General features: G+C 36.9%; 2 protein-coding genes across 5 annotated transcripts in view; one reads left to right on the forward strand and one right to left on the reverse strand.

Moving 5' to 3' along the window:
• On the forward strand, window positions 1-11,154 carry LOC116735240 (UNC93-like protein MFSD11). Its single transcript, XM_032586989.1, is given in 14 exon segments — window positions 1-461; window positions 867-922; window positions 1,008-1,080; window positions 1,082-1,116; window positions 1,204-1,283; window positions 2,632-2,728; window positions 5,680-5,738; window positions 5,918-6,062; window positions 6,734-6,783; window positions 8,661-8,726; window positions 8,809-8,934; window positions 9,007-9,181; window positions 9,274-9,409; window positions 10,920-11,154. Coding segments are annotated over 14 exon segments (1,341 nt in total). The 5' UTR covers window positions 1-371; the 3' UTR covers window positions 11,073-11,154.
• kdm8 (lysine (K)-specific demethylase 8) overlaps window positions 4,086-15,175 on the reverse strand; it is a 25,565-nt gene continuing 14,475 nt past the window's right edge. The window contains exons 6-10 of one of the 4 annotated variants that reach the window (XR_004342356.1): window positions 14,576-14,725; window positions 14,402-14,494; window positions 14,153-14,307; window positions 10,959-11,106; window positions 4,086-5,030 (exon numbers count right to left, since the gene is read on the reverse strand). Coding sequence is in view for 1 of the 4 variants with exons in the window: in XM_032586991.1 (XP_032442882.1) it covers window positions 11,058-11,106; window positions 14,153-14,307; window positions 14,402-14,494; window positions 14,576-14,725 (447 nt within the window). In the remaining 3 variants the exon portion in view is untranslated. Of the gene's footprint in view, window positions 5,031-5,076; window positions 6,516-10,232; window positions 11,107-11,515; window positions 14,308-14,401; window positions 14,495-14,575; window positions 14,726-15,175 lie in introns of those variants that run through there. The other 3 variants (XR_004342355.1, XM_032586991.1, XR_004342357.1) reach the window with 3 other exon arrangements.

Genomic DNA, 15,175 nt, shown 5'->3' on the forward strand with positions numbered 1-15,175 from the left:
TACGCGGACAGAAGAAGAGGCAGAACCCAGAACTACTGTCACGACCGTCCTCATGACGACGAAAGAAAAAGTCTGAGTGAAAAAGAAAATGAGCGGAAAAACTGCTTGTAATTAAAGTCACAAGTTGTCATGTGTACTCTGTATAATAGGAAGGAAGTGTTCTCGTGTACAGTGCTCCACTGTTGCTTTCTATTTGCATCTCCTCAGTGCTCCTCTGGTTGCGAATAAACTGTAACTAAACAGTTGGTAAACTTTGTAAAAATTGAGACATTCGGGTCCTCCAGGGTTTAAGAGTTGTAGGTGGAATTCATCGACAGAGGACGTTAAAGCACTAATACTTATAATGTATTAGGAGGAAAAAAGAAGACAGAATGGCAGACAGAAGGACTTACAACGTTGTGGTTTTGGGTGTAGGATTTCTGTTCATTTTCACCGCCTTCACCACCTGTGGGAACATTGAAGTAAGTTCAAAAACTATCATCTGTTTACCATGGTGCTTTTGGTTTGTAGTGTGGATTCCTCAAATGCTGATTTTGCAGATTGAAGATGTATTTGAATTAAAACAAGGTCTCAAAAATGAAATCTTGCGTTACAAATCAACACGTGCAACTCGCAGCTATTATTTATTTACTTTGTTCTGTACGGTAGCTACGCGTTTTATAAATGAAAGCATAAACAAGAAAATCAGTCTGCTGCTGTTTTTTGTAAAGTGAAGGAAATGGAAGTCAGGGGAGTTAGTCAGGCGCTTCTCGTGTTTCTGATTTTCTTCAATGGTCAGTGAAATTATCAAACAGGATGAATGGCCTGAGGCTAAATAGGCTCTGAACTGTTTTGACAACCCTAATTCATTTTTCCGCCCCTTTCAGCAAACTGTGGTGAAAAGTCTGAACAATTCAACTTTCAGCGGAAGTGGTTACCACAGGTAAAAGAAAGAAAGAAAAAGTTTATTTCACCAAATTAAAAAATGCATAAAGATGCTAACTGTATTTTCTTTACTTCTTCTGCAGTCTAGGGATCATCTATGGAGTTTTTTCGTTCTCCAATCTGGTTGCACCAACTGTTGTTACAGTTATTGGAGCGAAAACTGACCATGTTTTTGAGTGGCCTACTTTACAGGTAAATTTGGCTGTGCTGAGTAGAGAAAGAGAAGTAAGGAGGACATAAATGCTTAAACATGTGGCTTATGGCTGTGCTTTTGTTTAGTGGTTACATTGCAGTGTTCATCATGCCCTCTACTTGGTCATTTTACCTGACCTCTGTTCTCATCGGTATAGGAGCAGCATGTAAGTTCCCATTTCATAAATTCTCTCCCTATATTTTGGTTAGTTATAAATGTGTATTGGAAGTTTTGTTATTCCTACTCCTTTGTGCAATGCACTGGTACACTTGAAGCAAATCAGACCCTCAGCTTGATGCTACCACCTCCATGCTCATCTAAACATAGTTGTGCTTATATTGACCAAACAGCTCAATTTATGTCAGCAAATTTTAGTTGCGCTTGAAAGTGTGAGTTTAAAACCTCACTTCTCCGTGGACAGAGACAGCGGTAATCTGGATTCTTCCAGTTTTTAATAAATATGCCGCAGTCTTTTGGCTTCCCGTCTGTTCGTAAACATCCTAACCAGTCTCCTTCCTTAGAGAGTGACAATTTGCTGCAGATGTTTGCAGCTTAGACCCAGTTGGGTGTACAAAAAGGACAATAACATGAAACACACACAAAACTGGTTTTGAAATGGACATATTGGTATTGAATATAGAAATAGAAAGGTTACCCCAGATCCTCAGATCTGTTGGAAAATTTGCAGACTGTGCTCAAATGCAAGGTCCGTCTCAAAATTACAGAAAGTTTAGAAAAACTCTCCATTGAAGAGTGGTCAAATATCCAGCCAGAATCGTCAGAAGCTTGTTTGTTGGCCACAAAAAAGTCTGTAGTCAAAATTAAACTATCTTGAAAACCTAAAATGAATTATTCCCAATAATGAGTTTATGTAAACTTTTCACCGACCCTATATTTATATAAATAAAAAGACCTGAAGCAGCTATACTTTTTGTACTTGTCTCTAAGCTTAATTGCTCTCACTGAGAATACATAGTGAAACAGCATACAGGGTATTAAGAATAGCTGAAGAAATTTAAAGCTTGTAAATAGTTCAGCATGCTTGCCTTGGGCTACTGCAGCCCATGGAAGCTCTGTTTGTCTGCGGTAAAAAATAAATAATAAAAAAAAAGAATCAAAGTTGTGGTTAATCATGCGTACAGGGATTATTGCGCCTGGAATATGACGATGCTATAAACAGTGTATCCTGAATTAGAACTTAAATGGGTTAGGAACTGTGTCTCCAAGTAACACAGAGCATCTTAAGTTTACTCATAAATGTTGGTGAAAATACAGAGAAGACTGTCTACTTACTAGTTAAAGGAATAACACAAAAAAATTATTTGGAGCAGTTGTTTTAAGTTTTCTTATCTAATGCTGCCTCAAAACACTGCAGTGAGTTGCATTTTTTATCTTTTGGCCACTGAATATTTGAATGCATTACTTACTTACACACCAGCGTCATTTATCCCTTCTTGTCAGCAACTGAGCGGTGAATATCTTTTCCCTTTTCCCTCCCTCTCTGCGTCGTGCAGTGCTCTGGACTGCGCAGGGGCACTTCCTGGTGGAAAACTCCGAAGCTTCCACCATCAACAGGAACACCGGGTTGTTCTGGGGTCTACTACAATGCAGGTAGCTACACGTTATACTCCAGGCTCAGTCAAAATGGGAATGCATGCATGCTGTAATTCTGGTCCATATTTTGAGGTTTGCTCAAAACACACAATGTTTCAGAACTTGAATTATTGTACATGGAAGAATTCATATAAGAGCAACTTTTGTTGTATTTGGGAATTTAAGATTCCTCATACCAGTTTTTAATTAGTCCTCGTTATATAATGTGTTCCTAAAATTGGAGGAACTTTTATTTTTCAATGTTTTCTTAATTCTTAATGCTAAGTCTCTACATTTATCCAGGACTTAATTGTACTCAAGCTTATACTCAGAATTCCTGTCCAGAACACATTACGTCTCGGCAGGATATATTCCTTTGCTCTTCATTTACCATAATCAGATTTTAATAAAACACGTTGCTGCCGTTAGTCTCTCTCTCTCTGTTAAAACTAAACACATCAAAGCTCCTTAAAAGCACAGCAAGCAAGACTTGGCCCTTTTCGTTTCTTGGATTTGGCCCATTTCTCATGCACGCTGGCTTGGACAGCTAATTTGTGTTTGCTCCAATTTGCAAATTGAATTAGTATTATAATTACATTGGCTGTCACCTGTGCCAAAGCTCCCAATAGGGCCATGCTAATCTGACTCTGCAGGGATGATCACGGCCGTAATAAACTTATGATTCAGTCGCTCACAGGCTGCAAACACAAACACAGAATGTCACTGTTAGCAGTCACGAATAGCCTCTGCTTCTCCTCACCTGGGTTCTTGGAAGGAGACCATATGTATACTGATATTTAATCAAAGACAGAAATAGATCTAGATATTTAATGGAACTTTTTCTTTTTCTTTGAAACCTCGCTTATTTATGTGAAAACCTCACCACGGGCAGAAATTCATTATTTCTAAAAAATAAAATTAATGTAGGTAACATTTTCTACCACTCAAACATAATTTTTCGAATGGTTCACTTAACATCTTGCTCATAGGTGGGTTTTTTTTTTAATTACACTAATCCACCAAGTGGAAAAACCTCAATTAAAGGTCACAGCTTTTTAAGCTCCAAAAAGCAGAAAAGAGGCTTGATGCATACAGATTATGGGTTATGTTTAAAGGTTAAAATGCTTAAAACTTACACAGACCGGCTATAATTATCATGAAAGTTGATGAGATTTTTCTCATTCTTAAATTGGCTGCATAATTATTAAGATATCCATGAGAACAAGGAAGTCATATTATTTAATCACAGCTTGCTGCCTTAAAAGCACCTTGCAAAAATGAAGAAAAAAAAAAAGTCATTATAAAACAAGCAGAAGAGAAAGAAAAAAAAAATCTAATTACTTGGAAAAATTATAGAATCCCCTATAATTTCCGCTTTTTTTTTTACATTTTGAGAAAATACAAACTAAATGGTTAAGATTGTTAGAAAGAAACAACACAGCAGATCAAGAAATACATCAAAGCATCGACTTAAAGAAACATTCCTTGAAACAATTGAGAACTTCTTTTTTTTGAGTTTAAGTCATAGTAAGTTAATCAGTTGTAGGTTGAGCAAAACAAGCTCAGACCAGGATACCACCGCTTCAACGTTTGAGAGATGGTACAGAGCTAAAGCTGGTATGCAGTGTTTCACTTCCTCCTAACAACATATCTTTTTTAAACCAGACAGCTCAGTTCTCATGGTTACAATTCATAAAACATTTCTAAAAGCTCCTTCAGGCATAACCACATGATATTAAATAGAGAACAACCTTCTTTTCCAGATGAATAGTTGTTTTTTTTCCTCTAGCAGGTCTAAGTTGAACACTGTTGTTTAGTCGTCTCATAAAAATTAATTGATGGACAAGAGTCCATTAAATGTCTAGGATTTTTTTTTTAACTCTAAGGAGATTCTTACCTCTTCTAAGCAAGTTAACAGTGGCTCTTAAATTCCTCTCATTTGTACACCCTGTCCAACTACTGACCGATGATTGAAGTGAAAGATTTTTTCTTTTATTCTGAAATATAATGTTGCAAATGTGTGTTGCTGAAATTCAATTAGGTTTTATGTATTCCACAATGTTTTCACATTGGGTCCCCAGACGAAGGTCGTGCATAATCTTAATCTCACTGTAGCACACAAAAGCTCAAGGCCATAACAGTACTTCAACATCTTTATGCCACAAAATAAATAAATAAACAAATACATACATTTCACAAAGTCTTTCTAATATCCCCATTCCTACAAAAAATAATGTTTTACCACGGATTTCGTTGAGAAGGAAACAGTGTTGGGTCTGTGAGAGCCCAGGCCTCCCCGCCCTCCTCCTTGGCAGAACTCCTGGTGAACATCAAATAAAATCAATCTTCTTAACACCAAGTCGCAATCCATTCTAGTATATTTCTAATTTTTATTTCAGCTACAAAATACATGTATTTTCCTCAGACTTGCATGCTTTTTGCTCACATGAGCATGGAGGAATAGTAGATGCATTCGTTTAAAAAAATCAATGAAGAACAGATGAGAACATGGGAAGAAAAAAGAAAACAACTCCACCTCAAAATGACACATGGACAGACTTACTACTGCTCAGTAGCAGTTTTTGCATGATAGCAGCTGATGTGTTACATTATGGGACTTTTCAGAGAGACAACATTTGTTCTTTTATGTAATGACAAGCAGAGGCTACATTTTACATTTCATTGTGGGGATTTCTGTGGGTGCCACGCTCCATAAACTTCACACAGAATGCTGACGCTGGGATAACATGGCATATATAGTGAATATACAGTGCTCTGTATAATATATAAAGAGCAATTGTGGGCAGTGTGGACTTGTACAGCAGGCTTGATTTAAAAGCTCCATAAAGGGAAAGTGGGCGGCATATTTATGGACGGGTGAAAACAAACAGGCCAGCTGTGCTAATGATCAGAAAGACAATAGAAGCTTTTTTTCCCCCATTCATTAATGGAGTCCCTTTCATTTGCAGCATGCTGTTTGGGAATCTTTACATTTACCTCGACTGGAACGGAAAATCAGAAATATCAGGTGAAGTCAGACTTGGCTAATTACCGTTTTGATTATAAAAGCAAAAATGTTGCACGATAATGCAAGTAAATTATCATCACACAGGATTATACGACTGGGTGGTAATTATAAATCTGTCTCAGCTCAACGGTTTTAAAATATCTGTCGCCTTTTATTAAAGCCGTTTATTTTAATCTCAGACAGCAGCAGGAGGAATATTTTTCTGTTCCTGCTGGTCTCCTCCGTCCTTGGCACGCTCAGCTTCCTGGTCTTGAGGACGAGTCATCGTGAAGAGGAGCTGCTGTCTGAAGAGGAAGGGCAGTCGCTGCTCTCAACGCGCACAACGTAAAGGACTTTTCTCCAGATAATTACACTTCTTTCCCCGTGGTCTTACAAAATCAACCAGAATGTACTGAGGTCGTCACTCAGGAATAACATAACGAATCAAAGAGGAAACAGTTGTGAATTTACTTTTTTTTTTTATCCACAAAATGATTTTCCTCCAAATTGCCAGCCTTGGATTTTCCAAGTGTTTGTCAAGATGAACGTAATGGTACTGGTTCCAAATTGCAGAAATTTGGAACCAGATTTGTCCTTCAAAAAAATTACACTGGAATTTCTTTCGTCCAGGTTTTTGTATCTTCGACCTAGTCGAGCCCAGTGACGGCACTCAAGAAGAGTAGGCTGCAATCAGGCAGATCCTGGCCAGCTAAGATGGAGAACTGTTGAGGGCAAGAAAGGCCCTCAATATGATTTTTTTTCAGGCGTGTTTTAATTTCCATGGCTGTGGACGAGGACCTGAAAAGAAAGACGACTGAAAGTCAGATGAGAAGTATTTATGCACAAAAGCTTTTCCAATGGCATGTAAAGAAACTGAGCTGAATTAAAGATGTAGTTCACTTCATGGTTCCTCTGGAGTAAATCAATGCATTTCTCTGTGTGGCTGAGTAATTGATTTCTAGTGATCATTTTGAGCATTGCAGAAGTTTGACATCAATGTCTCTTCTGCTGTTTAGGTACAAGAACAGAGCCAACACCGCTCTTCAGGATACCAAAACAGAGTTCCGTAAGTTTTTATTTAGACTGTATTTAAATATTACACTGGATCAAAAATGCAGTAAAAGATGACACTTTTACTGCATTTCTGATCCTGAGCTCAAATGATGAAAACCCTTGCTTACAGTGCTCTCCACAAATATTTGAAACCCAGGTAAAAATGTTTTTAAGAAATCCAAAAATAAAAATATCTTTTCTTGCAAAGACATAACCTGACACTTAATAAAACTGCTGCATTTCTCTTACAGTGAGCTTGCCATTTGTTTCAATTGCAGCAAAATAAACCTTTATCTTCATGCAGTCTTCTTTGCAAAAGCATAAGTTGTTTTAAACTGTTTAATCATATTTGACCGTGATTTCTCTTCTCTTGCCCATTTTGAAGCTAAGAGAAATTGACTTTGTATGAACCTCTGTCAGTATTTATACCCCAGGGAAGCAGGAGGTTATGGCCGGGTTACTTGCTAATCTGATTCATTAAAAACACAAACAGGCTTGAGTTGTATAGTTATTGTTGGAGGTGCAAATGGTTGTGCTAAAATGATTTCTTTCTTAACTTTACACTTTCTTTCTTGTTGAATATGCACTTAAATCAAAGGTTGGAATATTATGTTATAGCCTACACATTTATAAGACTGCTGACTTGACAGTTGTCCAGACGACAGTCATAAAAAGTTATTGATAGAGAAGTTGACTGTTCACAAAGTTCTGTGTGCCATTATATTATTGGAAAGTTGAGTGAAAGGAAAATGTGGTAGAAAATGATCAAAATACACAAAAATAACTGAAACATATTGCTCTAGTTTTAATAAATCTGTCTAATTTATGAGGCATTATCACTATATGTGTGTTTTATAATCGAGTTGATAGTATTTACATTTATTGAGATGGACTCAATAAATACACAAGCTGCTGCATTTAGGGTCACAATGTATATAATTGTATATAATTAAATAAAGTTAATAAGGAATAAAAAAAAGAATAATTCTGAGAATATGTTAACATCTAAACCCAAACATTATTTATTTTCTTTTGTATTTCACTGAGAAACCTTTGGAGGAGTAATTCTGTTCAAATACTAAGTACAACAAAAAAAATCTTACATTTACTTAATCTTGGTGATCACTACAGTCTTCATCTTGAGCTTTGTGTTGCAAATGAGGCCCAAAATGACTAATGGCATCACAACATTTCCACCCCCCACAAAAAAACTTGACATTTTCCTTTTGCTTCCTGGTGATTTGTATTTGCGTCACATCTGACTGCTTCCATTCTGCAGCTAGCAGGCAGTTTTGTTTTTCTTCAAGTAAAACTTGCTTTCATGTGGATAAAAATCTCCCTGCTACGCGACAGAGTACACAGACAGTGCCTTAGTGTGAGTTTATCTCAGATTATCTCTCTGTTTGTCAACTGGAAACTCTGCCGCAGTTGCTCCTGCTTTCAGTGCTGCCCCGGGTTGTTTGGATGATCTGATTGCTCTTTGTCTCATGTGTATCTTGTGCACACGTAGACTTGTGTGCACCTGCCTCGAAAGATATCGGGTTTATCAAAGATGCATGCTGATTCATGTCAGAAAGGGCATCAAGGCATACATAAACAAACCTACTGGGATTTCTGCCCTAAAATCTAGATTTCTCTAACAGCCTGAATGGAAGCCTCTCCTGGGTGCTTTTCTTTCTGCATTTAAATGTGGCTCTTTGGCTCATTTCTTTTTCTCCCATCCTCTTCCAGCACAGAACTTTAATTCTAAGGAGAAAATTGGGCTTTAATGTCTGCATTTTAATCCACGCTTTGTGAAGTAGTAAACGAGGCATATTTGTTCAAAAAATATGGCTTCATTAGCAATTCAAATGAGTGCATTGGATTCTATTTTATTTTTTTCTCTTACAGAAACCATCCTGCATCTATTGAAGACAAAAACGATAATGCTCCTGAGTCCCTGCATGGTCTACAGCGGTAGGGGAAATGTAGAAAATCGTCCTGCCTCTTGTGAAATGCTTGAAGTTGGAGCTGAAAACACACTGTCCCGGTTCTCCAGGGCTTGAGCTGTCTTTCTACAGTGGAGTGTACGGAACGTGCATCGGCGCAACTGCCCACTTTGGAGAAGCAGCCAAGGGCTTCATTGGGATCTCTGGGATAGTGGTGGGCATCGGAGAAATAGTAGGTGGGTCAACGCACTGCTCACAGAGATTTAAAAACCCACGAGAGGTTCTTGAAGTATTCTTTGTCCCATCAGGTGGGGGGTTGTTTGGACTCCTGTGCAAAAACAGTCGCTTCAGACGAACCTCGGTGGTGTTTCTGGGGATGGTCGTCCATTTCGTCGCTTCCTACCTGATTTTCCTCAACATCCCAGATGACGCGCCTGTCGTCGTTGAAACCACCACAAAAAAGAATCCATTTCTAAGCCCATCGTAGGTGGTTTCTCTCATTATTTAACAGGAGGGAATTCAAGCAGTTGTTATTCATGTCATGTTATTAATAAGCATTTTGTTTTCTCCTTCAGTGCATCCATTGCCCTGCTGTGCTCCTTCCTGCTTGGACTTGGAGATAGTTGCTTCAACACGCAGCTCTACAGCATATTGGGTTATGTTTACGCCGAACAAAGCACGCCTGCCTTCGCCATCTTTAAATTCATCCAGGTAATCCTCGATTGCCAATTCTCAGACATTGTTAGCAGAGCCGAGCAAAGCTCAGTCAAAATGTTGTCCTGTCAAGTGTGAAATAAATTCAGCTGAAGCCTCATTAATAGGGATGGAAGGTGTCAGAAAGGCAAATCTTCACCTCGCCCTCTTTTCTTTGCAGCATAGTTGATCTTGAAAAAGAATTACCTCTAGGAAATTGTGATATTTTCTAAGCTTGCTTTTCAAATAGCGGAACATATTTTTCAAGGTATTATAATGAGCAAGTCTTTTAACTCTATGTCAGCATGCAGTGCTATGAAAAAAAGTATTTGTCTTCACACAAATTTCTTTCTTTTTTCTTTTTAGCAGTTTGCATTTGAGAATTTTATTTCATAATGGAGAAAGCTATCCTAACATCAAATGTGAAAACCACTGCTGATAGAACAAGTCACAAAGTACTTTATCATTTTTGTCCAATAAACACTCTGCTTGAACAGTCAATTTAGAGACCAATTACATTTTTACACAGGAACGGGTTGTCGATAGATTAAATACTCATTTGAAAACTGCTTTGTGTTTATTCAGATTAGCAAAAATTAAAATTTGCTGGATGATTTTAAACACTTAATTATAATTAAAAAAACTAGACTGATTTCATCAAGCCAATTATGTTAAAATATGGGACAATTACAGTCATATTAAAAAAATTAGATTATTGAAAAGTTCATTTATTTCAGGCCATTATTCTGTTAATTATGCAGATTTTCAACTAATGAAAACACATTTAAGATTAGAATATTACATCAGGACACCAAAAAGGTAAATATTTTTAATACCGAGGTGGGCTTAGTTAAAAGTATATTTAATACGTTCTTAAATATTATTTTCAAAAGTTACATTTAATCTGACAAATGAGAAGATGCTACGTCATTCAAACAGACTTGTCTTTCTAGTCCAGTGGTTCCCAAACTTTACCACAATTTTGTCAAGACATTTTAAAACTGTAGTAAATCTGAAAATAACATATCCATGGAAATTCTCAACTGTCATGTAATTCAAAATGGCGTCGAGGAAAAGTGATGGACTCTCACCAACCCTGACCCTAAAATTCAACATGGCTGCCTTTCACATGAAAGTTAGTGATAACCACTGTAAATAAAAAGTAAATCAATCAACCGATACATCCATTTTGGAACATGGAACTCCAACATGGTTAAGTTGGGTTTGATGTCTTTGTCAGATCCATGTTCTAACTTCAGAGCAAAGTAGAAAAAAAACAACAAAAAAAACATACATCATGCCTAGCAAACTGTTCCTAGTGCACTGTAGTTCACTTTGTCACAGCTAATTTGCACATATTTACTTTGTAATTAATGCCAAGATTTCTTCTGAGTACCACTAGAGGTAGCTCAAATACCATCCGTGTAACATGTTCCACAGTTGGACAAACATGGCTACAGATGAGATGTTGCAAAGCTTGCAGTTCTTTCTTCTCATAACCAACAATAAAATTTATGTTTCCTGTTAGTCTGTGAGTGCAGCAGTGGCGTTCTTCTACAGCGGCTACCTTCTGCTAACGTGGCAGCTCCTGCTTCTGGTCATCCTCGGCTTTGCTGGAACTCTCTGCTTCTTCGTAGTTGAGAGGATACAGGAGTACTCCATGGATTCACAGGAATTTTGAAAAGCAGGATTCTGTGGTCAGAATCATTTGGGTCCTGGAAAACAAATGTAGTCCTGAAACTCAGTCTTGCATTTTTAATTTTTTTTCAAAATAATGTATCATTGTAATAAATGAAGTACCACAGCATATCAACTGCCGCAATATGTTAGAATGTTATCAGTTGTCTCTTTGGGCTTTGTTTCACTACATAGTTGCACCTAGTCCAGTGTTATGGTTAAACGTTTATATCCTCTTGTTTTATATTATACTCTACATTATTTCTAGCTCAGGTTTGTCTTAATGAAAATTCTAATATTTTATGTATCTACACCTTTTTTATGAATATAAATGATACAAAATAATGTCTGACAATCACTACTTTATGTCATGTTTGTTAATTTTGCTTTATAGTGTAAATGTTTCTTCCTTTTGGTAAATCTTTGAATAATAAAAGTTTAACTCACGTCGGAATCCTGTGACTGCTGCTTGCACAAGGCGCTCCCATTGCTGAAAATTACGCACACAAATTCTCATCTATGCATTTTAGCATGAAACCTGTCATGAATAGGGTTTGAATTAATAATATCAGGATAAATATTTAATATGCATCAAATATAAATGTCAAAAATAATATTATTTATTAAAATATCTATACATTTTAAATGTTGAGTATTTTTAAATATATGTAAATAGAGTGAAATTCAAATATAAATATTAAATGTATACCTTTAGTTGGTACAAATTAAATATACCTAACAGGTAAATTTAGCAGATGTCCAAAGTCAGACTGTGTGTTATATCAGTCTGTGTTGATCTGAGAAGATGTCAAAATGTGTTTCCCCTCCTTTATGCTTGAACTTTGACTTGACAGAAAAGTCCTTTACATCGATGTAAGAACTGTAGCTATGGTGCTCAGTGTGTTTTTAGCAAATATGTTTAATTTGAAGTGAGCATGGGTAACTCATAATGATGAACCTTAAGACCAGAAAACCATAGAAGTATCTGAATGTATTGTTCCACATCACAAAAATCATTAATCTTAATGTAATTGTTTTTAACCAAAAATCGCTTTTATTTAAATTATATATAAAATGGATGCATAATCAATATTAAAGAGTTATTCAAACACAGAAACTTGACCATCACAATATATTCTGGTGGGATGCTTAAGTTTGAATAGTCCAATCATTGCAACAAGACAGTATTTCCTATATAAAATGAGTTATGCAATTTTTTTTGTGAATAGACTAGTATATAAAAAAAATCTTAACACCAGATAGGAGATCTTATGTTTAGGGGTTCCATTCACAAGGTCTTTAGTCTAGGATGTTAGCTCTCTGTTTTATTCATTAACTGCTTCATGTGGAAATATATATAAATGTACACATTAAGTAAATATGATTTATCCTTGACCATATCTATATTTACTGGTATTATTAAAAAGACATATTTAACCTATGTAAACATTTGTAAAGACATTAAATAAATGATTATGTATATTGTGCATTATTTTAAATTAATGCATTAAATTGTGATTTTATAAAATAAATGTGATGATAGTGACCATTAGTACATTTGTCATGCTTATTACTAAGTAATATTGTGCGTTAAAACTCAGATGATTTAGTATTCAACAACACTGAAAACTGAGATGTTTATCGAGGTTGACTTTGACAAACTTACATAACCTTCTTAGCACTCTAGAAACACATACCTTGCAATTTGCTTTGCTACAACTCCTGTGATTTTTGTGAATTGTGGTCTTTTAAATTAATCTTTAATTGACCACAACATGGACCTCCAGCTTGTAGCCAGTCTCCCCAGCCGAATCACTTAATTTTAACCCCAATTTGTCAGATTTGTTTAAAAATCAATAACGCTATTAATCAAAAAGGAGCATGCACGGCTCAGTTTCAGTGAAAAGGTCAGAAGCCCACAGGTCTCACATTACTTTATAGGTAATTGAGTATTGATTAAATTATAATGAGAGAAAGCAGGTTAGTGAAATCTTAAGTCAATTGTGTCACTTACTGATATAACAAAGAACAGAAGGGTTAATGAAAGTTTACAGCATTTGGCCCCAAAATTACATCCCAGCATGATCTGTGTTATTAGTTTAGTGGAGTAACCTTGTAAGGAGTGTAGCTCAGTCTGGATAAGTCTATTACCTCAATACTGGTATGTTTAATGCCTGAGTAGTTCTAAAAGTCTCAAGCACAGAATTCAGCATATGTTCAGTCGAGTTAGAGACAATATCGACAAATAAAATATGATTCTTGTTTGTGTTTATTGAGCGTTTGTTTTAATTGAGCGTCCCCACAGCCCTTCAGCTCCACCCGACGAACACCAGCTTGATTTCCCGAAGCACCACTTCAGCCTGCCGCACCTTTGGTTGATAACTTGAACAAATGTGCACACGGGGGCTGATCTGCTTCATTTTGCCACTTCCTCACAGTCCTAATAGGTGGATCTGATTGAAATGGACTTGCAGCATACACGACTGGGGCCTTGAAAAGCGCAGCATGCGCTCTGTGTTGTCAGTTATTGTGTTTTTAGATGCGAGAGAATGAGTTTTCACTATTAGGGCTTTTATCCAGTGAGGCTGTTTTAATTTCGGAGTCTGTGTATGCCCAAGAGATTGGTTCATTTATTTCAATCATTTCCTTCTGTGACCTGCTTGATTGCCTCCGACTGTCGGTTTATTCAGAGTTACAACTGTTCTGTACCTGTAGCTCGCTCGGTTATTAAATTTGAGGACTTGTCTCATTTTCCTAGAATTATGGAAATCACACGTTGTAGGATATTTGGATGAATGAGGTGGAGTAGACAATTAAATAAGCCAATTTCCAAAGAGAATAATATCAATTCAGCTGACTAATAACTGTAGGATTTTTGGTTAGTTTGTGCAGCATTTAGCTTTGCACACAGTAAATGTTGTCTCAGTCATCAGCAACTAAAATGACTAGTCATTCAGCAGTGTGTGTTCAGTGTTCAAAGGTTTGTCTGATGTAGCATTATAGGAAATTAGCCTCCCATTGGGTAAAAACTCTTAGTGAAATTGAGAGTAAACGTGTTTTATTATGAAATAAAGTCATGACCACCAGAAGCTGACGGAGAAGCTGATTTCTAAAGATCGGACATAGTGCCAGTATTTGACAGGGATGAATAGCACGTCTCCAGGCTGCAAGACACATTCGAGGTACGGTGCCTTCACAAACTCAGGGAAGCGTTCAGCATCTGGACTCTCCACCTCCACCTGCACAGAAGAGTTCAGAAACTGGAAGCACTGAATCTTTTTTTTTTCTTGGCAGGTGCAACACATGTTTTCTCTACAGACTTGTCAATCGGACCTGACTGGTGTTGTGAAGAAGCTGGGATTCGTGAGGATAAAGCTTCTCTGTGTCCTCTGGGGAATACAGCCGTATGTATTTGTTTCCCACTACCTTTAGATATGCAAAGGAAATCCCAAGAGGTTATTCACTGATCAGGTGTCAGCTGTTTAGAAAGAGAGCAGCTTTAGTCACCTGAGCCAGGAAGTTCTGCTGGGGATCTTGGTGAAGAGGAGATACCGTACCCTTGGGTCCAAACCACGCATTTACAGTGATGTCATCTTCATCTCCTTCACCAAGACAGCAATAATCCGGGATGCGAATGTCTTCCTTTAATTCTGGGATCTAGAATTAAAGGAAGACATTATAGGACATCTAAGGCAGAAAATGAAACAAACAGAACATACACTAATAAAATTAGTTTTGGAGCATGCAACATTTTTCATCAACTTAAAAATATCATTGAAGTTATTATAGCTTAATTTTCATGGTTTTCAATGAGGCACTTATGAATTTATCAGCTCACCATGCTGTTAACAATACAGAATGTGTACAGCAGTGCTGTGAAAGAGATATTTTTTTCTTTTTTGTTTTTGCATTTTTGTCGCACTTGGAGATTTCAGATCGTCAAATTAAAGAAAAACTACTTTTGTTCATATGAAAAAAATCCATCTAGAGAAATCTGGCTCTAGGCGAATAAGGGATTGCCCCTAACCCCTAATAACTAGTTGTGCCACGCTTGGCAGCAACAACTGCCATGAAATGTTTCCAACAGCTGGGAATGAGTTTTTTTTA

This window comes from Xiphophorus hellerii, chromosome 16 (assembly GCF_003331165.1).
Source record: "Xiphophorus hellerii strain 12219 chromosome 16, Xiphophorus_hellerii-4.1, whole genome shotgun sequence".
In the NCBI taxonomy this organism is placed as follows: domain Eukaryota; kingdom Metazoa; phylum Chordata; class Actinopteri; order Cyprinodontiformes; family Poeciliidae; genus Xiphophorus; species Xiphophorus hellerii.